Here is a 21,639-nt window from a genome sequence, read left to right on the forward strand (position 1 = left end):
TTTTAATGAAATTTATTTATTTATTATTCAAGGGGGGCTCGTTTGTGCCTGACAGTAAGTATGATCGTTATCAACGAGTTTGTTATTATATTCCATTTCTTTCTTTCTTTTACATTAAAAATAGAAAACATGGACGACCTTTTGGAGCTTAACTGGGCAGAAGGCTCAAAAAGCAAGACAGTCAATCCAAAGCAGCCGGCAGCGTTTGACTTTCTAGCAAAACCAGCTCCTTCAAATGCTCCAAATTACCATTCCTCGACATTACTTCGTCCAACTACTCCCTTGTCAGCACCACTTGCTCCTAACAGCTCTCGCGCGACCCCTTCCCGCTCTGGAGCAAGCACTCCAAGTATCCTGCCATCCACTCAGACTACAGCCGCGCCCGAAATTGACGCCTTTTCCAGTCTTTTGTCTGTTTCTGGACCTGGCCCGCGTAAAAGTTTGACAATGGCTGAAAAGCAGGCCGCTATTGCTGAAGAAAAGAGAAAGCAGGAGACAGCAAAATGTATAAATTTTGAAGCCAACAATGATTTCTGGGAGAATTTGGGTAGGAGTAATAAGCCAGCTATCAATAATGAAACCTCAAAGATTTCTGTGAAACAGGATTCTCAAGCCCTTTTGCAACCTACATCGGCGGTTGCTTCATCCCTTGGTAGTCAAATATCACGGTCTCTGTCTACCGATAGCTCTCTCACTCCTTCGCCGGCTCCTAGTAAAAGTTCTCCCGCTCATGGATCATTCTGGGATTCATTACAAGACAATGGTTCCCCAGCAGAAGAAAAAAAGAAACTTACGGGTGAAGCGCGCTCCCAGATTCCGTCTCCAGCACCTCAATCTCGGCCTCAGCTTGTATCGCCTGCAGATTCATTTGACTTTGATGCCTTTGAATTCTCTCAGCCACAATCTACCAATGGCTCAATATGTAATGTTAATGGTGGGGATGGAACTGGAAGACTACCGACTATAGGAGCGTCAGATCCCTTTTTTGATAAAGATTATGATGATATCTTTGATCACTTGAGCAAAGCCAATTCTCCAGAGCCGCATAATGCCACAGTACGTGATATCTATCTCTTACCTTTTGTCACTTGACCTTTTTCTATAGCATAGATCGATCATTTCATCCAAGACTAAGCCTGACTCAATGTCTCCGCCACCTCATATCGTCGGCCAAATTGTAGAGATGGGATTTGGGCCTACTCAAGCTCGTGAAGCACTTGCCCAAACTTCTGATGGTTTGGATGTTCAAGCTGCTATAAATATCCTTCTCGGCCCGCAAAATGATCAAGCTGCTGAATTTGGTAGGGAACAAGTGGAAATAAGTGATTTGATTGACACTGACCACAACATCTTGGAATCCGAGAGGCAAAAGCATGAGGAAGCAGAAAGGGAACGACGTCGTAAACGCCGTGCCGGTCCTTCACGCGAGTCTGTAAAAGCACGTACGGTGGAAGAACGTGAACGAGATGCTTTAAATGCTCAAGATCAAGCCGAGCGTATTCTTGCACAAGCTTCAGAAATTGGGCAAAATATGTTTCAGAAAGCCACTTTGTTCTGGAACCAAGGCAAGGAAAAGGCTTTTAAAGCTTATGAAGAGCAGAAGAAAGCCTTTGAAGATAACACAACTAGGCAGAATGGTCAAGAGAAAAAGAAAATTGGGAGGCCCAAGTGGATGGAAGAGAGTCAGGACTGGAAGAATATAAAACCGCACAAAGTGGAAGGTGGTTTCAGAGATAGCGACGATGAAGAACAAGACAATATGGGGCCTATGGCGGGGTCTTCAAGTACAGAGCCAGCTGATACTACAAAACCTAGAACGCAAAAGGGCTCTACCCACATCAACCATAAACGCACAAAATCTCCAAGTGCTGATCTATTATTTAATGGACATGAACCAACTCTTAATAAAACTTCTGCACTTTCATCACCTCAAACTTTTGTGTCTCTCAAAACAACTTCCAAACCTACTACTCCAGTTACTTCTCGCAAACTCATCTCTGCCACTCCTTCACAACTCCAGGCTTGTGCTACACACAAGACCAAAGGAAACGAACATTTCAAATTGGGCCGTTTCACCGAAGCTGAATCCTCTTATTCTCTGGCTATTTCCTCTCTTCCTAATGGCCATCTGTTTCTCATCCCTTTACTCAATAACCGAGCTACGACTCGTCTCAAACTTGGAGACTCTAGCAACGCAGTTTCAGACTGCACTACCGTCATTGCAATCATTGGCTTAGATTATCATCCATCCAAAGAAGCTCCTTTGCCCTCAGAGTATGCTGAGATCAAACTTGGAGAAAGTATAACCAAAGCACTAGTGAAACGCGCTCAGGCATGTGAGATGGGCGAAAAGTGGCAAGCTGCTTCAGAAGATTGGGAAAGAGTCATGGGACTTGACCATGCACTGTTGGGAGCCGCAGCTGGAAACACGAGAAACATGGCGATAGAAGGTGCTAGAAGAGCGAGAAAGATGATTGAAGGTGACCAAAGAGCCAAAAGCTCTACTGCCATCACAAATGTTCGAAATAGACCAACAAAACTTGCAGTCAAACCGAAGCCTAATCCTGATTTATCAAGGCCCACAGATGTTAGCCGCTCTGCAGCTGTCGCCGACCTACGGAAGGCAACAAAGGCTATTGAGGCGGAAGAAGAAGCTCGGCTCAAATACAAAGACGCTGTGGACGCAAAGATTGCTGGATGGAAAGCCGGTAAAGAGGAGAATTTGCGTGCATTGATTGCCAGTCTGGATACGGTATTGTGGGACAATATTATGAAAGGAGGCATGAAAGTGGGGATGCATGAATTGGTCACTGACAAGCAGGTCAAGGTCAAGTACATGAAGGTGATTGCGAGGTTACATCCCGATAAGGTAAGCTGCATAGCGAGATTGTTATAGATAACATACTGACGTTTCTTTCTGCTTCAGTTGGATACAAAAGGTACTACAGTGGAACAGAGAATGTTAGCAAATGCAGCTTTTGGAACATTGAATGAAGCGTCGGTAACATCATGAGGTTGTGATTATTGACTAACATGTACTGATAATAGCTGGCAATCATTCAACACTTAGAAACACAAATTTGTGTATTCATATGATACCAAGACAAATGCATGTGAAATTTTAGCAAGCCAGGATGCAGCAAACTTCAAAGATCCTTTATACACCTAATAACCTTTCAGTTTTTAATCCTTTGACGTCTTTGTTTAGTGGATGGGACCAAGTCTCAAAAGCACCGATCACTCATGATAATTCAGAGTTCATGGCCGACTTCAAACAAGCATGCAAAATTCGATCCCGCCTTCAGTACCTAATCCACCCCCTCAACCCGCTCCATTCACCCCCACACCTACTCTCCTGCCAGGACCATTCATCCTCTTGGTCCTGTTACCTGCGATCCCTCTCTTACTATTTTCCATTGGTGCTCGGCCACCAGATACATCTGCTCTACCTTTCTCCACCAATGACCTCTTCGTCACCACCAGTCTGATATGTTTCGCATTTGGAGCAGTTCTCATGCTGGGCGTGTACCCGGATGTAGGAGGAAGACTCTGGTTATGGATCAGAGAAGGAGAAGGACTGGATTGGGATTCATCGGGAGCCGGAGGATTGATGGAAGGACTTGGTTTAGGGGATTGGCAGTGGAAAAGTAGCACTGCTGGGAGTAGAGATGAGACAGTCCAGGCAGTAAAGTCTTCCGTATCAAGATCAGCGTGGGTATGGGATGGTAGATATCGTCGATGGGTGCCGAACCCAGTCCCACCACCTTTAGTGGCCAAACCAGTAGCTCGTGTGAATTGTACGTTTTTTGACTCACTCCCAAAGAGCAATCCAAAGCTGATGAAGAATAAATCAACAGCAAGGGCGCTCGCCTATAAACATTTGACTGCTCTGAGAGAATTCAGGCCGCGATGGTATTCAACTCAAAAACCAGAACTAACTCTTGCCCTCGTCATCATTGGTTTTGTCATATTTATAAGCATCGTTGTTCTTGGTAATTTTCTTAAATCAGCATACGATTCTGAAGCAACTTCTAATTCCAGCTCAAGTTCCAATTCGCGTTCAGGCTCGTCAACTCTGACACCTTGGGTGGAAAGAGAGTTGCGAAAACGTAAAGATGAGAAATCTGATGAAACCATTAAAAGAGTGGAGAAGGAAGAAAAGGCAGAAGAAGAGCAGGTTAAAAAGAAGGGCAATGAAGAGTTGGAAAAGTGGAGAAAGAAGAGAGAAAAAGAAAAGGAAGTGTTGAAGCGGGAGTTAACCAAACGAAAGATGCCATTAGCTGATTTAGAAGACAATAAGAGTCAAAATAACAAAGACAAGAGCAAAAAGAATGAAAAGAATGAAAAAGACAAAAACAACGAAAAAGGTGAAAAGGACAAGAACAAGAAAAATAACAAAAATGGGGATGAACAGAATGGCAAAACAAAAGTAGGGATAGGAACAAAAGTAAAAACATTTCTATTGGGAGAGAGAGCCAAAACACCTAATGAGGAAAAGAATGATGGCACTTGGGAACCTGCCGATGCGGGCGTCGCAGAAGTGACCATAACCAATAGCACAGCCAACGCTCAGAGAGAAGCTGAAAGGCTCAAGGCTGGAGGTTAATTCGCCAAAGATGAGGCATAAGTAGTTGTGATACTGAAAGAGATCCGAGAATACATCAAAGCAATACACATCATCTAGGACTAAAACGCAATTTAACATTTATTTTTTCACCTTGTGATGATGAGCCTCTTTTCTTTTCTCCCTTTTTTCAACAGAAGCACTGGAATCCCAATCGACGTCGGCAGCAATCAGTTCAGGATGCCCATTCATTTCCAATTTGGAGTCAAAGAACCCATCTCGATACCCGCGGACAATTCGCTCAAGGAGATCAGACGTTGAGATGGCAGGCGTTCGCCGAGTAGGGACAAAGCGACCTGTGACACCGTAAATCTATGCAAGATTAAAGACAAAACAGAACATACCTTCCCTCTTGGCAAATGTATAAACATCTTCGTGATCTTTGCTAGGATAGACTAACTCATCGTGCGCAATATAATCAATCTGATGTTTGTCCAAAAACTCTTGATCAACCACCCAAGGGGCATCAGGAATAACTTCGTCTGCCCAACGACAATGCCTCACAGCCTCACATCGTTCAGCATGAGTCATGGCAGGAGCAGATTTGTGCTGAGCACAGAGAGTGTCAGAACATACGCCCACTATGAGATGTACTTGAGGGAAAGAAAGTTTGGCTTGGCGAAGTTGGAGAGCGTGTCTGCGAGTAGATAATGAGCATGTGAGCAGCCTATATGGAAAAGGGCATACCCAAAGTGGAAAAGATCGTAGACACCATCGGCGTATACTCTCACGACCTCACCCTTGGGAGGAGGGTTTGTCTTCCACCATCTCTCCACCCCATCCAGCTGGCCGTTGCCATCAATCGCCCTTTGTACAAAGCTCTTGATGTCCTCTTCTGTACGTTCGACTGGTTGGGTGAACATCCTAGGGGGTCCGCCAGCAGAGTTGGGTGTAGATGGCAACGTTGGTGGGTTGCTAGCAGCTTTAGAAAGTGCTACAGAAGGTGCGATAGAAACGTCTAGTGGACGAATGTAGATTTCCGAAAATGGGCTATTCTGGACAAGCTGATCGTCTGAGATGGCCAAGTTTGTCTGAGAGGCTCTTGGAGTTGGCTGTCTCTGGGTAGAGGATAGAGAACGTTGAGTAATCTCTGACGTTATGCCAGCTAATGGAGATGATGGTCTTTTGTAATGACGATGTCCAACGGTCGAAGAACTTTCAACATCTCCGTCGTAACTGTTTATGTATAATAAAATAACATTAGCATTCTTCTGTGCACAGACTCATAAACGTGCGTTGGATATACCATTTTTTTTTGCTCGTAACGAGATTGCAATACAAAAAAAGAATACTTACGTTGGTGAGTCAAGACCACTCTGACTGCCTTCGCCCCCAAGTTTTGCAATGCGCTCTGGATGCAGAGCACGTCTGGGTACAGCAGATGCTTGCGGATTCACTGTATGGGGCGATAGGGCCGAGAGAGGATGCATCTTAGGCGATCCAACGGTGGAATTCGCTGATGAGACTTCATCACGGATGGAAAAAGATCCCACGTCAGATAATGAATTGCCAATATTGTCATTGTCTAGAGGGTGGCATAAAAGTCATGTCGAGGTGGAAAGAGATGGCAGTGGGAGAAAGGCGCAGTGTAGACAGGGTTTAGAAAGACATGCGATAAAATACAGTCAATACTCGCTCGCTCAATCATTACACAATGCTGACCTTCTTCGCTGGCGTCTCTTGAACTGCTTGGGTCGCGAGTGGCTCGTCGCTCTACCATTCGGTTGCGTGTATGTCGTTTTGCGCCCGCTGGATTGACAGACATTGCTTGTTGTTTCTTGTATTGGCTGCTGAGAAATGCTTTTTTGAAATCTGAAAAGTTGTAAAGAGATAAGAGAAAAACGATTGAGAAAAGTTGTAAAGACATTCTAAATGAAAGAGAAGAAAATCTGGCGTGCCTATGGCTCAAAAGTTAGGCGAGTCATCAGTAGGTGCATATAATTTCCAAAAGGCGCGCCGGGTACCGCATATTGGATAAACAAAAGTCAACAAAACTTGTCAACAAAACTTGTCAACAAAATCATCAACAATGTCTAAAACACTTGAACAATTTCCAAATCACAATGGCATAGCAGAAGGGGATTTTGCAGAGTACAGCTATAATGAGGAGCAGTCAGAATCTCAAGACATATCAGAAGAAGGCTGGAAAACATTAGCGTTGGCATCCTTTATCTGTTAAGACAGACAAACATTAATGGTCCACAGTAAAATCGTTCGAGATGTTGGACCGAGTCTTGTCTGCGATGAAGAACTAAAAGATCTTGCTGCCGCTGAAATAGCTGTCAATGTCAAAGATGCTGAGAGAGCAGCAAGAGTGGATAAATTACGCGATGAATTGAGACGTAGGTGCTCTACGATTAAATAGCTCTCCAATATTGATCTTTTCATCTTTAAGAGCTTACGAAACAGTACGGCCAGGCAGCTTCAGCAGCCCAGCGCCCTCCGTCACATCCATCACCAGCAGAACATGATGCTCAAGTTCATTTGCTAGAGCAGCAGCAATATTCAGCCGGCAAGCAACTCAATGAAGAGCAAACCGTTTTATCGAAAAAGGAGGTTGAATTAGGAGGGTGGAAAGCTGCAAAAGAGGAGGTTGCAAAGGTTGAAGTAGGAGAAGATAATTGGGAGAACGACAAAGTGTGAGTACAGGCATACTCTTCCACGGCTGACTGGAGTAGGATCCGTTTAAAACTATTTATGGAAGCAGGTATTTCGTTTGTACCACCCAAAGACAGCACTTCAGCTTCTAAAGTGCTTATTAGTGCGTGTAGCCCCTTTTGGTGACCAATGTCTTCAGTTAACGAGGGATTAGGAAACGACGCAAAGGAGGATGTCCATTCTGTAGTTATCGACAGCTCTAGATCAAAATCCTACACTGCCAATCTTATTTGGAGTCTAGCGAGTGATCAGTAGTGATCAATAGATGAGGTTGTAAATATTTGTTGGTTTGAAACCAAAAGTGTCAATCTGTATGTATCAACAATTACTTTCAATTGCAGATACATGTTGCTTGAATGCCGCCAAGGTGATATTGACCAAGCATCTCAAGACAAGAGAGTATTATATCAGCATGACATTGGAGAAGAAGAAAGTGTTTCTTATTAAACAGGTGAACGCATTGTACACTCGAATGCATACAATCTAGAGTATACCAACAGTATCAAATGCTTATGCAAACCGATAACAATACTACATGATCAGCAGGGTTTTCTTCGTCGTTTAAACCCTCCAAATCCCTATCGCATTATCAGACTTAACCTTGGATCATGAAGGAAAAATAGTATCTTACACCTTCGTCATCATCAACATTCACCACCAAAGCCTTTCTCTTTTGTGTACTATTTCTACCTGTTGTAGAAGGTGAACAGTTATCTAGAGTGGCCGTTCCAAACGGCTCAATGCTCGTATCTATATTTCTCCCTTCTACTATCCTAGTGCTCTTACTTATAGCGGGTATTGGGAAGTTTGAATGGATGGTATCTTCGTTCTCATCGTTTACTAATTTTTTTCTTCTCCTATTCGTTGTTTTATTCACTTGTAAAGAAGCATTATTTCCGTTTGTTTTCAAATTAATTGGGGGCATTTGGGATCCCATTGAGAAGATTATGTCTTCTTGCCCGTTTTGATTATTACATGCTGCTTTTTGAAGTCGAGAAGTTGCCTGCACCTCTGCCAACTCCCTTGTGGCAGTTCCCATAGTTCTCGCGCTGCACATTATTGACACGTCATCATCGTCATTCTTATATTCTAATAATCTGCGCTTATTGGTTTTAGGCAAAAGTGGAAGATCATCTTCTTCCTCTTCTTCGTCCTCAACAATAGGCCCTTGATTTTGTTTCTGAGATGTTTGAGTTGGCCAGTAGGCTGTAAGTGTGTAACAATTAGCTAAATGTTTCGCACTATATAAGAGCAACATACACCCAGGCTGCAAAATAGTGTTTTGGACTGCAGAAGCTGTCAAAATCATGCTCAAGGGAGGACGTCGAGTAATCTCCTTCTGGAAAAAGTATCAGCGACTAATGATTTGGTCCAACGCCTGACTCACCTTTTTAAATTTTTTGAAGTTTGGTCTGCCGTCATCATATACCTGAGTAGGCTTTCTCTGTCTCAGATCTTTCCTAAACAAATCCCTCCTAATAACCTCTATGAAGTTTCCTCTCAGATTGTCATCAAAATCATCCAAAACTGTGTAGTCAGGCCTTTCTGTCTCGGTTGCTGTCTGGCGCTTGGGAATACGAAGTGCTTTTTCGAAATCCGCATCGAGCTTATCAATAGCCGATTTGGTCTTGATACGTTCTGTAATGGCGCGGAGAAACGCTTCGTCTTTGGTTGTAGGTTTTAGCCCATTGTCGTCCTTCTTTTTGCTGCATCTTAACGCTGAATCAATAGGTATCTGGATCGTTCTTCCATGCGAAAGAGGCTGAGTATCCAGCTTTTGAAGTGGAGGAGGCATCAACTTTGAATCTGTCTTACTGTGTTTAAAAACAGATGTTTGGGTAGCACTTAGACCAGCCATGGGTGTGGTTCTTCTCGTTCTTTTTAAAGTCTGAGCAAATAAATCATCATTTTCACCCTTGTTTCCTTCTCGTTGGTCCATTGGCATTGCTTCTGATGATGCTTTCGATCGCTCCGAAGCAGACATGGTTGCAGACGAAAGTTGTGTGTCCTCCATTTCCACGACTCCATTATCATTCTTGGCTCGTTTGCAAGATGGTCTAGGTTCAAAGCTACGCCCTCGAGTACTCTCATACAACTCTTTGATCCTATCTTCTTCTCTCGCGCAAAGTTGCTGTTCAAGAGAGATACTCTGAGTATCTTGTATTAGAGGCTGTGCAGGAAGTGTAGAGTTACTTTGGCCTGTACGTCGATTGAGACGCCGACAAGGACGAAGTGACATTACCAGAGAGAGAGATCTTGAAAAGCCACCGTTCTGAGTTGAGTAAAGATGGTAAATGAGTCAAATTTCGAACTACATTTACACTTTAGGCAAATTCAGAGCGAGAACCTGTTGCCGTTAGGTTATATAGAAGTTTTGCATGTAGATATCATTACAGGTACAAATTATCTTTCTGCTATCTACAAACGGAATCAAACTAGCACATTACTGAAAACTCCTTGCATGCCTAATCTTCCTTACGTAAATAGATTACTCAAGAAAGCCTTGCTTGAACAGAGTCCAGCACTCCATTCTCTATCTCGTTGATTGCTTCGTTCTGCATTCTTCTTCGTGGAGGCGCCTAGTCTTTTGTTCCCTCTGGGAAAGTGGATGGAATGGGATCCTCAGTGGATGAATTGGATTGGAAAGAGTTGCTACTTGACAAAGATGCGGGTCAGGATTCTGGACCATCTCCATGTTGGGGTATATTGGCTGAATTTGAGCTTTGAAAGCTGAAGAATGTTGTTCAGGCCAGAGATCAACTTTCAGAGAACGAGCTGCCGCTTTTTTCAATGCCTGCACTTTGGCTCCAAGGGCTTTAATCATATACAGTTCCCGAGCAAGCTGAATCGATATCAGACAGGTCGTCTTCATACATAGCGAAGCTTACAGCACCATCTTTGAGAAATAGAACCAGTGTCCCACGCAATAGTAACTCTTCTCCTTGGTGAAGCCTATATTCCCCTAATTCATTTCTGGCATACACTCCCGTGCATTTCTAAGCTGACTTTGCCTAAATTAGAGCAGGACAGTCTCATCTGTATAGAAATCAGACATGATGTGCAGAGTAAATGGTTTAGTTTTAATTATCAAGTTACATTAATGTCTAGATTAGAGAAACCCAAATTTCCCTTTTGTGCACGTCTTACTTGAAGTTTTTGCCGTCGGCCCACTCCCTGCCGTTCTCAACCAAATCCCAAGCCATAGCGGCCTCAAAGAAGGCCTTATCGTCAGCGTTGTCGACGTTGAGCCTCCTGAAGCTGTAAGACTCCCAGTCGGGAGCCACATTGACAACGGGCTCAATGTCCTGGCCTCTGGCGACAAGAACACCAGTGATGACAGAATCGTTGGCCTTGCCAAGAACACCGACGGAGCCAAAGAGATACTTTCGGGAAGCCTCAAGACGGTTGAAGAAGCCACCGATCTGTGCTTCATGTCAGTTCAAAGTAATTATAAAATGCACAAAGATGTACCTGGTTGCTAGACATAAAGATCTGAGTCAACTCCTCATTGTACTTGAAGTCAACCCTCCAGATGGAGAAGCCCTCTTTATCAAACTTCTCGTAGAACCAGGCAAGAGAGCCACCGGCGCCCCGGGTGTCGTTATTGGAGTACTGCCTCTTCCATTCTTCCAGATTGAAAGAAGACTTTGGGAGATCGTCAAGAGGATTCTTGACCTTGGGCTCGGCAGGGACAAGAGGTTCCTCCTCCTCCTCCTCCTCGGCCTCCTTAGGTTTCTTCTCAGCCTTTGGCTTGGCCTCCTTAGGAGCTTTTTGCTCTTTAGCTGGAGCCTGAGGAGCAGGAGTCTTCTCGACAAACTCAAGAGGAGTGAAGATATCGACGAGCTTGGGGTGGTTGACGACACTTGAGGATATGAGCCTTACCCAAGACACTCGCGACACTAACTTACGTCTCTACGTATCGAATAACGTTGGGAACCTTGGCGCGTGCAGGAGCATCAAACCAAGAGGTGAAGATGTTGGTGAGGGAAGTTACAACAAAAATGTCGGCAAGAGTGATACGTTCACCAACAAGGAAAGTCTTGGTGGCAAGTATTGTGTCAATGACATTAATTCTGGCAGTGATCCTGTCGACAGTTGCTTGATAAACAGGCTTGACATAGGGGATTCTGCCAGCCATCATACCGTTGACGAGACCGGCAGTAGCGAAAATCTAAGACTTCATCAGCAACAAATGCTGAAACCAATAATAAACGAACCTCCTGGTCAGCGGTAGCCTGCCAAGAATGAACCTCAGCCTTCGCCTTGAGGTCAGACGGGATCAGTGTTTGGTTAGCACCGAGTTCGGCGACTATAATCATGCAGTCAGCAAACGTAATAGAAACTGCGTTTGAAAAGCGACAAGAAAAGCTTTCGATTCAGAAAAATGACGGTACCACCCGCCGAAAAACTCTCGACACATATCATTAAGACAGGGATAACTGAGAAAAGGTTTCATCCTAAACATTGATTTAAAATGACAAAAGACTCATGGAAGAGCACGTTCTGATCCAACATACATGCAATCTTCACGGTCCAGGACGCATTGTCATATAAAAGGATAGAAATAAACTCACCGTACTCGGCAATAGCAGAACACTCTCTCAAAATGGTGCCATCCTCAAGCTCAAGGATGGGAAGATATCCAAATGGATTCTTCGAGAGGAACTCAGGGGTCTTCCAATTTGAAGCAAACGTGAAAGATTTGTCATGTTCAATATCGACGCCGGCGAGGGCAGCAACGGCAAGAATTCGTCGAACTCGAGAGTTACCTATATAACAAGTTGATGAGAGCCAAAAAAAGTGTGGTCTGGTCAGCAGGATGTGCTTGCAAGAGTCCCGGCCATGTACATACCAGCAAAACCAGTGAGCTTGGGAGGCATTTTTGTCTTGATTAAAAAGTTTCTGGAAAAGAAAAAAAAGATATGAAGATGTAATTTAAATGCGTTTTATTATGAAAATCCCTGACGAACAAACCAGCGTTATCGGCATTTACGGAATTTTGAGTGTGGCGCAAAGTTCATCTTCGCTTTCTAAAGATTGCTTTTGATCTGTTAAGGATCCATTTTTAAAGGTATTTCCACTTCGTTGTCCTCAAAAAGCTTTCTCTCTCCTACTTCCTTGACAGATGGATAATCATAGTGGCACTTTCATTTCCAGAACTACTACTGGGAATCCCAAACAGCCACATGCCATTGTTTATGGAATCCTAGGAAACATTCTTAGCAACATGGTGCATGCTCAATGCTAAGATGCGTCAACTTGGACCTTGAGACTGCAAAGGCGGATTGAAGCCGTTGCAGCTATTTTGTATTCTAATCTGTCCTTGGTCATAATAGATGTTTTGATGGCACAAGCGTCGACAAGTCCGATTGCTGGTATCTATTTGGAACAATGTTGAGATAGTGGATAGGCGGCCGCTCTATTGTCTCTAATCAGATCGTGTATAGCTACGTCCACTGCCGAGAGATTCTGAATAGGCTGATTATCGCATTCGCCATTAAAGTACGTTTTGGCTCGAGAAGTATCTTCAGTTTCGTCGCTTCGCAAACCTATCCCGCTCTTCGCAGCACTATCGATTAATATGTCCAGCAGCAAGGCTCTTCTTGATAAGATTAAATACAACGGAATCACCGCCTCTACTAATCTTCCCATTAGAGTCCAAATTAGTTCACTATTAGAACTTCATTGCAGGACTCTATTTGGGACTGCGGCCTGATAGGGTTTGCCATTGCAGATTTGATTAATGCTGGGTCCCAGGCGAGATTTTTGGCTCAAGTATTATCAAGGTCTTGGGTTTGTTGGAATTTTTTGCGAAATCCTTCAAGCTTGATACAAGGATCGGTTTTGATGACTTGAATTGCTTGAAACATTTAAGATTTTTTTTCATCATCCCAAGATTTTTGCTTGAGATGTCGCTGGTCGCAAATAGAAACTCTTTTGCACTTGGTTCCAAGACTAATATGCCGCATATTTGAATATTTGATGCCTTGATTAATCACATACCTATTCATGAGAATCCCAGCAGTTTCGAAATTGGCTGCTGCGAATCCTAGAGGTGTCCGTGACTCGTATAGACACCATTCGATAATAAAGTATTCTTCTCTAAGCTACCCCTAGTTTTCGCAACATGATAATTTGAGGAAGAATCAGTTAAGAGAAGTTTAGGTAAAGTTGAGTTTACTGTTGCCACAAACAGATTAACAAAAGTAACAAGAGAATTAGAAATAATTCATGGTAAATGTATCAGCTTTTGATCAAGTGTGATCAAAAAGTGATGATATGGAATATCTTAAAACCTTTTTAACTTTTCATTTTGCATCTTATTTTTCATTCTGCATTATCATGACAATTTCTGCGCGGTAGTTCCAAACCTAAGATGGGCTATACACTGTAAGTTGATATCACGCTCAGCAAGTCGAAGTCGCAGGCTTTAACCATGCAGAACAATACAGTCAACTTCAATGGTCCTACACGCCCCCTGCTGGCAGAGCTGTACCTCTCAGTGAGATTATCGCTGCCCGAGTCTTGGAGTTTTATGGGGTCAGTATGTCATCTAATGTCTTATAATATTTAACGATTCTGATGATTTGTAGAACAACTCTTCCAGCAAGTCGAGTCTTCAGCTCCGTACTTATCGTGCCCAATTTCCGTCTAAATCAGTCTCTAAAACGACTCCAGACAATCGCTACTTGACTATCATATCATCGCTACCGCCAACTACATTTATCAACCAATCCGACGATACCCGTGAAGACCTGCCAGCAAATGACGACACAGCGTATCTGTTTTTGGACAATCGATCCGCTACTCAAGACGAATTAGGATCTGTTGAACCAAATGGAGCGAATAATGTACCGTCAGATGGTGCAGAAACAGCTCCAAGGGAGGATCCAAGATATCAGTGTCTGGCTGTTCGACCATCGTCTGCTGTAGGACCCATGCTGCAATCCTTGCTAAGCCCTTTTGTCCTTGGTTTGACCAAGGCAGCTCGAACGGTGTGTATGTACCACAGAAAGTGCGGTAGCTAATTTGTATCATTATCAGGCTGCCTCCCAGACTTCTTCAACCCCAGTACCAACAACATTACCTGGCACAACCCTTATGATGACTTGTTATGTATTTTCTCTTCCTCGGTTGCCTACCCCTCCTGTCATTCTCAGAATGTACGTCTTGCCCAGCACTACCGCTGGATCTATCATTCTACAGGGCGAGTACAATGATTCGGTCGAAGGGAGAGATCAAGAGGAGATAAAAAGGGAAGTACGTACTTTCCTGGAAGGATGTCTATATGATGAATTGAGAGGGGACATCAAGTGGATTGTGGTATCTGATGACGAGAAGGACTGGGAAGAACCAAAGAGGAGCAAGAAGGCAATGCTGAGTTTGGCCAAGGCTTTACGACAGAGCAACTTTATATAGCCTGTATTTTGTCAAGACTGGGGAATGGCATGTTTGTATCAATGTGTGGTAGCATCAAGCACAAAGTATAAAAGACAACAGCAACTCTCAACCATACATGTTCTTGCGAACGTGAACAAGAAGAGAATGAAGATGAGCAAAAGTACGAATTGAATGTTGACCCTCTAGGGTTCTGATGATTCTGATAGATAAGTTTAAATGTGACGATAAAGAGTCTCGGATTATAAATCACGACCCCTCTTGAAGATTCCCTTTTTCCTACTTTGCTTCACAAGCCATCGACAGCCGGTAAACCTTCTCTCTTTGTCTCTGTCGGCAGCTCCAAATTTTTCTCCTCGGCGTCCCTCGACCCAACCACAACCGGTATACCTTGCTCAGGATCATCTGTAACAACTCCTAATGCAGGGGGTACGACCAATTTTCCCTCGGAGCGTTCCGCAATCCTCTGCACTTGCACTTTATCATTGATTTCGGCAGCAGTTAGCTGACCTGTAGGTGCTTCTCGCGCGGTCTCTGCCTCTGCCTCGTTGTATGTAGGAGCCACAGAAAGCTCTGCACTTTCCAATCCCGATGTTGGAGCTGCTGCTGCAATTGCCGAAGTTGAAGGATGTGGAGCAGATGAGTCAAGCTTGGCGGAACTGTAATCGACACTGGAATCCATGAGTTGTTGAAGCTCGTCCCACCCTTCACCGCCTTCTCCTCCTACACCTATATTGTCAATGGTGCCAAGCCCCGAGAGGTCCATCTCCAGTGAATCGGTGAATTCTTGAAATTCCTCTATATTTAGGGACGCAGGGGGATCAAATTGGGCTGTCGCGGCTGGAGGAGAAGTGGGTTGATAAGTCGGTAAAACAGGATGGATGGGAGAGTTGGAGTTAGATTGGGGCGATAGCTTGACCTGGGCTGAGGCAAAGCCTGATTGCGAAGTAATTTGTTGGCGGGTGTTCTGAACAGAGTGGTTTTCAGCAGGTGAAGGACCGCTTCTGAGCATCGACGCAGGGGGTTTAGGTGGAGATGATGAGACATCAATCACTGGCCTAACCGGGATATCTTCGCCTCTTGCGCGGGCGGCAGCATCATCTTCATATTGTTTGCGAGCGACCTCATAAGCTTGCTTATCGTGCTCTGCTTGTTCTAAATATGGCTACCTAACTGTCAGTATTTGCTCATCATTGACAAATCGTAAAGTCAACCTACTTTCTTCTCATTGTCTGTCAAACTTCTCCACTTTTGCGCCGCCATCACACTTTGTTTCGTAGTCTCAGACTCATCACCCCATACCTGCTCCCTGATAATTTCATTTTCTCTAATGGCCTTGAGAAACAAAAAGTATGCACTGAGTGGTTTCTTGGGTGCATTTGGATCTTTTATATTTCCTTTGCGAGATTTACCTTCTTTTCTTTGTTGTGCTCGGAACGCATTTTCTGCTCGGATATCTTCAGGAGTCAAAGTAGCTTGCCATGCCGCCAAATCTTTTGCGTACTGTTCCCTATGCTCTTTGACCTTTTCTGCATAGTATTTTTTTCGCTCTTCGCTCAAGTTTGCATATGCTACCCCAGCTTCCTTGGCAATAACTGCAACGTTTAGCTTGTTGGAATGCATGGTACCCCCCGGCGACTTAATTTCTTCAGATTGGTTGGTTGAAGATTTAGCTTTGATAAGCTCATCAGCAAAGAACAGCTGCCATGCAGATGGTGCTTGTTTGGGAGGATGGAGATGCGATCGAGCTTTCGGTGCAGGCTTCTCTTTCTCCTCGCCCTTCTTCTTCTTCTTTCCGCCCTTATCGTCGCCTATTACTCCATCGACGTTAGTATATGAGAAACGTTTGCCGAGGCCGGGATATTCTTCCGACCAATCTCTGTCTTCATCTTCAGAGTGTCTCTTGTCTTGGCTAGATCTCTGCCTCGCTATCCCGTGTAGAATTGGAGATCCGAGATGATTACCCCCTGGAGCCTGCGAAAAGACGTGAGACTGAACGCTATGTGAAGTTTGATGCGGGGGCTGGCCGCCATAGTAGGCGGCCCATTGAGGCTGAGCCCAATAGCCTTGATTGGGCATCATGTGTCCGCTCATGGAATGGTGTGGAATGGCAGAATACCCTTGCCAGTTGCCTTGTGGAATCATGGGAGATGAACCTTGGCCTTGAGTCGGGGTTGACCCTTGGCCAGTAGATTGGGCTTGCTGGCTAGACTGCTGTTGAGACATCCTAGCAGTTTGTGGTGCCGGCAGCCAAGGCTGCTGATGCGTTGGACCAGTTTTTGGTTGCTCCGAACCAGGCCATTGCTGAATAGTTGTTGCGGATGAAGCATAATCATACGAAGCGGGCGGATGTCTGTGTTGCGCGCCGCCACTGCTCTGCGCCAAAGTATTGGATTGGGTGGGTGTATGACGAGACTGTTGGTGCTGTGAATAGTTGTGGGGATAGTTCCATGGAGCTGACTGCTGAGCGTGTTGGCTATAGGGCGGATATTGCGAGTACGTGTGTGCAGACTGAGGCTGTCCAGGTATAGCGTTAAAATTGTGCGTCAGGACCTGCGGCGGGGCGGAAGTAGGCTGGTACGAAGACTGGTGAACCTTGGCACCTTGGGTATAGTAACCGGACGGAGGCGGATTCGCTTGTCCTGGAGGAGGTGTAATCTTGGAGTTTTGGCCAGATGCCCGACGCGAACTTGGCAATGTGGATGGTGATGATGCGTTGCTGTACGCTGCACTCAACATCCATTCCCAACCGTCATCCTCAAAGGACTCACCTTATCCCTGCTCCATAACCACCCTGCCGCTGCTGATACGACACATAGTTTTCCGGATTTCCAATATATAACGCCTGTCCTCCGTTACTCTTATCCAAATGTCCATCCTCCACGGCATAGGCTCTAGCATTCGATCCAGAGCGACGGTGCGCGCCTTGCGGGTACGTTTCCGCCCCAGACTATACCCACCGTCAGCGCTACTCGACGCGCCTTCCACCTGTCTTCCGATTATGAATGGATGTCACAACTCACTGGTGGCCACTGGGTTGTGCTGCCCGACTCGGACGCATTCGTTTCCATGTCGCTTAACGCTGGTCACTGCCGTCGACGCATTGGTCAGCTCATATCGACGTACGACGCGACGCGCTGAGTGATAGATATAAAAGCATAACCACTTACAAAGGTACTGATAAAAAAGAGATAGGCGATTTGATTCCCCCGAGGCCGCGTCAGTAGGTATCAGCGAGTGGCGAGTGGCAAAATGTGGCGGCGGAGGCAAAAGCGGAAGACGCCGCTGCAGTCGTTAGACAGGGAGAAGCGAACAATGCTACAGTCAATCTCTGTTAGGGTTCCACGTCACCAGTTTCCAAAGGAATCTAAAGATCGCATGGGTAAAAAGCAGAAAGAGTACAGCAGAGGGCATATGCCTCGCGGCGGCACTCGCCGCCGGGGCAGGGAAAATGCGGCCGGGCTACGCCTTTTGACAAAAAGTTGCGCGGCGTTATGAAATGTGGCACATGGGTCTCCTTTCAGTCATACTCCGACATGGACTCACCTCCAAAGACAAATGACGAATGACGGTTGACTCGAATGTTGAAAAGCTATATACGTTTGACCGAGTAGAAGGCGAGGCAACAACACATAGAGCTGTTGGATGGACAGGTTCTTCGGGCCGTCTCGTCCTTGATCACCAAGCGCAAGCATGTTAAAACACAGTGTTAGTGAGGTACGCCAAACGGAAAAGCGAAAGACGGCAGGAGAGGCCAAGCCAGCGGTTGCGCGGAGGCTGTCGCAAGAGGAGCTGTCAGCGAGAAGGTCAGAAGGGCTGAGCCGGGTTCTGAGGACGTGTAAGATTGGTACGCAGGTTATCTTCGTCTGGCAGGATCTGCTTCGCGCGGCGTATTCTACAAAGGGTACGAATAACCGGCAGGCAGTCTGGGCAGGAGGAGCTGGTACACAGCGGCCAGTCAGAAGAAGGAGCGAGGAAAGCGTCAACAAGATGAGTACATTGGTGGAAGAAGATTCAGAAACGAGATGGCGAAAGCATTCCGGCTGTAATTCGTAGGGAATGCAGCCCTATTGCCATCGTTAAGTGGCTATCTGTGCATCGTGCTGTCTATTCTGCATTCTCGCGCACTTGCGTCAAAGAGAGCCTGAGTTTTTCGCGAAGCTTGGTCGCCATTGGATCCTCGTTTTTGTCTGGTGGTGGCTATCAAAGCGTCAGCAGTTGCTGAGAAGTTTGACCTACCAGTTGGTCTAGCAAGTATCTGGGTAGAGGTCGAGTGTGAGCTATATAGCATGGATGTTGCACTACTCACTCAACCTCGTCAATGGTCTGCACCATTTTATGTCAGTTGCGGACACGGTACAGCATTGGTACGCACAAGTACAACGGGAATTCTTATGAGGAATGTCAGTGAAAACAAATAAGAGAGGATTAATTACCTGTTCATGATAGAGGTAGATTGCAAAGTTGTTTGACTGTGAAAAAGTTTAAAGAGTGAAGGATGAATAGGATGAATAGGATGACGCAAGGTTATTTGGTTCCGTCGTTCAAATCCATCTGTATAACTTTTGCTTGTTTTTATATATATTACGAAAAGACAGAATGGTTTACATTAGACTCTTGTTGATATATAAACGACTTTTTTTGGCATCAATTCCATCCAGCACATTAGTGACTTGCCGAATCCTTGTCAGGCTCACTCTTAACGGCAATGCCACAACGGTACCGATAGCCAAGGATTGAGGAAAAAAGCTAAATGAAGTGGATTGGTTGGTTTAATCGCATAACTCGGCGCTGCACGAACATTGTTAGCCCAGCCAACCCATCTATAATACTTGCATGACGCTCTTCAATACAGCTACATTGTCATTTACCAAACCGTTAATGACCCTCGCCTGGATCATCATTGGAGAGGTCTTGGCGAAGCCGAATGCGATGGGACGATATGGCAGCTCCCGCACAACTCCATACCTAGCTCAGTATTTTTAATGATACTAGTTTGAAAGCTCACTAACATCAGTACCGGCTTTCTGCCCTAGCGATCGCTCGCTACGCCCTAATTCTAGGCTGGCGTCGAAACTCCAGGACTAGATGTAGTCGTTGTAGGCTGGTTCCACATGTTTGACTCTCTAACCATCATCGGGCTTGGTGCCTATAGGTCACTGATGGTATCCTTGAGGAGACATGCCAGACCGATCAACGTATAGACAGAGCCAACTGCGACCTCAACCTGCTACAGCCTGTCGGAACGCCGTAGAAGGCGATCCAGCTTGCAAAAGTTGAAGAAGCGAGACGCTATTGGGGTCTCAACGAGCCCAGTGTATAACCTCCATAACTAAATGTTATAGCTCACATAACGCCTCTCCGCCATATTGAGGCTTGGCGGCTTTAGCAAACGTTGGTATTGATGATCCGTGATCTACTTTGATGTTGAATGCCAAGTTACATCCTGATGGGTATCTTGGTTGTACCTTTTGCCGTTGTTCATCACGAGAATGACGGTGGTTTTTAGGTCTCGTTAATAAAATGTGAAGCAATGGCCATGAACATTTCTTCTTCGGCTGGACTTGTCATTGAGAACGGAAGGCATAGTTGTGATGACTTGGCAAGTTGTAATGGCATACCGAATATGGCATGTGGTTGGTTGTTTGGTAAACGCGAAGACAAGAAAAAAGTTTTTTAAAGGCCATGGGGTCTGACGTTGAAGTGCTTGGCATTGGGTGATAGGTCTTGTAGGATAACCATCGGGGTATATTTGGCCCAGCCGAGTTTGCAAATCATGAGAGCTGGTAAGAGTTGTCTTGGAGAGGCTTTGAAAACAGCTTTGTAGATTTTTATTGATGGGTCACTGTCTTCCACAAACACGCTTGATGGATTACCAGACATGAACAGTACTCGATGCATGACAATGAGACTCACCTCAAAGCAATGGTGCTGTATGTCAATCGGCGATGCCATGATCAGTGCTGAACACGGTGTGTGTTGGAATTACCGTTGACATCCTATACATACGTTATGGGCAAAGTGTAACGGCCAGCTGCTCTTTTCGCTTTGCTAGTCATGAATGAGTCTTCTTGCTTGGTCTTTTGTACAGCTGTAGGATGCAGAGCGTCGTACCGGGAATAGCAGATAGTTTACGCATTCAAGCACAACACGCTGTCTCACTGCTCGGGAATCTTGAAGAGAGTCGAAAAAGCCAGCAGGGAGATCCATTATATCTAATCTGGATGGATGGTGCCATTCCTCATACAGTTAATCAGTCCGTTTAACCGCAGCGACACATAGATGTATCAATACACACAAGACGCACCGAGTGAAAAGCGCAACACCTCTGCAATATCAGCCATTGGTACATATTTTCGTGATCCATGATAGTCGACGGCATGCACCTGATTGGCGCATAGCAGTGTAACTTGTCATTGGCAAATCTTGTTTATCACTCATCTGTCAAATGTCTCCGCAATAATATCCTTCGTTTATCTTGTTCATTGTGTGAATGGTCCAGGCAATTAAGATTGACGTGCCATTTCTCTTCCACTGCAAGGTTTGAATGCTATGGTGCAGTCGTTATTAAATGCGTTACCGCAAGTGATCATTAGAAATGAGAGAAAATTTCGGATTGAAGCGTCATAAGGTGGAGAAGGACAAGGAGAGTGGTGGTTATAAGTTTCTGCCTCTTGAGGATAACATCATTTGAATATCCGACTGCTTCTTTTCTTTCAGCCGTTTCCAAAACATACACTTGACAGTTTGCGAATGTATAGTACTGTCAGTGTAACTCATTACCAAAACCGGATCGCGTCGTCAACAAGCCTAGCAGCTGTAGTTGAGATGCCCGCAGCCAATACAAGAGGCGTAGTGGCTTGTCAGGGAGCGTCGTAAGATATCTCAGATGTTGAATTTCAATGCCACATATTGCAATTATGCTTGAGGAAGGCTTGTGAAGACATTCCCTGGGTGTT

The 21,639-nt window shown here is 45.1% G+C and overlaps 11 protein-coding genes across 11 annotated transcripts; 5 read left to right on the forward strand and 6 right to left on the reverse strand.

Annotated features, from left to right (window-relative positions):
- Positions 1-129: 129 nt before the first annotated feature.
- Positions 130-3,070, forward strand: L203_103685 (uncharacterized protein; the record flags this gene model as incomplete). Its single annotated transcript, XM_066213077.1, has 4 exons — positions 130-1,056; positions 1,106-2,869; positions 2,927-2,997; positions 3,049-3,070. 4 exons carry the CDS (start codon positions 130-132, stop codon positions 3,068-3,070), a joined length of 2,784 nt encoding a protein of 927 aa, XP_066069174.1.
- Positions 3,071-3,280: 210 nt separating this feature from the next.
- Positions 3,281-4,606, forward strand: L203_103686 (uncharacterized protein; the record flags this gene model as incomplete). Its single annotated transcript, XM_066213078.1, has 2 exons — positions 3,281-3,797; positions 3,858-4,606. 2 exons carry the CDS (start codon positions 3,281-3,283, stop codon positions 4,604-4,606), a joined length of 1,266 nt encoding a protein of 421 aa, XP_066069175.1.
- A 99-nt stretch (positions 4,607-4,705) lies between these two features.
- On the reverse strand, positions 4,706-6,389 carry L203_103687 (uncharacterized protein; the record flags this gene model as incomplete). Its single annotated transcript, XM_066213079.1, has 5 exons — positions 4,706-4,920; positions 4,969-5,261; positions 5,312-5,800; positions 5,921-6,149; positions 6,287-6,389. 5 exons carry the CDS (start codon positions 6,387-6,389, stop codon positions 4,706-4,708), a joined length of 1,329 nt encoding a protein of 442 aa, XP_066069176.1.
- Positions 6,390-6,653: 264 nt separating this feature from the next.
- L203_103688 (uncharacterized protein) lies at positions 6,654-7,537 on the forward strand (the record flags this gene model as incomplete). The annotated part of the gene is made up of 5 exons (XM_066213080.1): positions 6,654-6,781; positions 6,830-6,966; positions 7,020-7,231; positions 7,274-7,385; positions 7,437-7,537. 5 exons carry the CDS (start codon positions 6,654-6,656, stop codon positions 7,535-7,537), a joined length of 690 nt encoding a protein of 229 aa, XP_066069177.1.
- Positions 7,538-7,821: 284 nt separating this feature from the next.
- On the reverse strand, positions 7,822-9,521 carry L203_103689 (uncharacterized protein; the record flags this gene model as incomplete). Its single annotated transcript, XM_066213081.1, has 4 exons — positions 7,822-7,860; positions 7,914-8,488; positions 8,543-8,621; positions 8,670-9,521. 4 exons carry the CDS (start codon positions 9,519-9,521, stop codon positions 7,822-7,824), a joined length of 1,545 nt encoding a protein of 514 aa, XP_066069178.1.
- Positions 9,522-9,815: 294 nt separating this feature from the next.
- Positions 9,816-12,162, reverse strand: L203_103690 (uncharacterized protein; the record flags this gene model as incomplete). The annotated part of the gene is made up of 8 exons (XM_066213082.1): positions 9,816-10,124; positions 10,171-10,255; positions 10,430-10,704; positions 10,754-11,144; positions 11,191-11,453; positions 11,500-11,591; positions 11,857-12,051; positions 12,135-12,162. The coding sequence occupies 8 exons, from the start codon at positions 12,160-12,162 to the stop codon at positions 9,816-9,818; spliced, it is 1,638 nt and encodes a 545-aa protein (XP_066069179.1).
- A 1,496-nt stretch (positions 12,163-13,658) lies between these two features.
- L203_103691 (uncharacterized protein) lies at positions 13,659-14,701 on the forward strand (the record flags this gene model as incomplete). Its single annotated transcript, XM_066213083.1, has 4 exons — positions 13,659-13,672; positions 13,735-13,822; positions 13,876-14,277; positions 14,327-14,701. 4 exons carry the CDS (start codon positions 13,659-13,661, stop codon positions 14,699-14,701), a joined length of 879 nt encoding a protein of 292 aa, XP_066069180.1.
- Positions 14,702-14,969: 268 nt separating this feature from the next.
- L203_103692 (uncharacterized protein) lies at positions 14,970-17,751 on the reverse strand (the record flags this gene model as incomplete). Its single annotated transcript, XM_066213084.1, has 4 exons — positions 14,970-15,845; positions 15,899-17,399; positions 17,452-17,630; positions 17,704-17,751. 4 exons carry the CDS (start codon positions 17,749-17,751, stop codon positions 14,970-14,972), a joined length of 2,604 nt encoding a protein of 867 aa, XP_066069181.1.
- A 622-nt stretch (positions 17,752-18,373) lies between these two features.
- Positions 18,374-18,736, forward strand: L203_103693 (uncharacterized protein; the record flags this gene model as incomplete). The annotated part of the gene is made up of 1 exon (XM_066213085.1): positions 18,374-18,736. The coding sequence occupies one exon, from the start codon at positions 18,374-18,376 to the stop codon at positions 18,734-18,736; it is 363 nt and encodes a 120-aa protein (XP_066069182.1).
- Positions 18,737-19,452: 716 nt separating this feature from the next.
- On the reverse strand, positions 19,453-19,817 carry L203_103694 (uncharacterized protein; the record flags this gene model as incomplete). The annotated part of the gene is made up of 4 exons (XM_066213086.1): positions 19,453-19,471; positions 19,517-19,640; positions 19,689-19,764; positions 19,812-19,817. 4 exons carry the CDS (start codon positions 19,815-19,817, stop codon positions 19,453-19,455), a joined length of 225 nt encoding a protein of 74 aa, XP_066069183.1.
- Positions 19,818-20,356: 539 nt separating this feature from the next.
- Positions 20,357-20,739, reverse strand: L203_103695 (uncharacterized protein; the record flags this gene model as incomplete). The annotated part of the gene is made up of 3 exons (XM_066213087.1): positions 20,357-20,543; positions 20,597-20,611; positions 20,690-20,739. 3 exons carry the CDS (start codon positions 20,737-20,739, stop codon positions 20,357-20,359), a joined length of 252 nt encoding a protein of 83 aa, XP_066069184.1.
- Positions 20,740-21,639: the final 900 nt, after the last annotated feature.

Source organism: Cryptococcus depauperatus, chromosome 4 (genome assembly GCF_001720195.1).
Source record: "Cryptococcus depauperatus CBS 7841 chromosome 4, complete sequence".
NCBI lineage: Eukaryota > Fungi > Basidiomycota > Tremellomycetes > Tremellales > Cryptococcaceae > Cryptococcus > Cryptococcus depauperatus.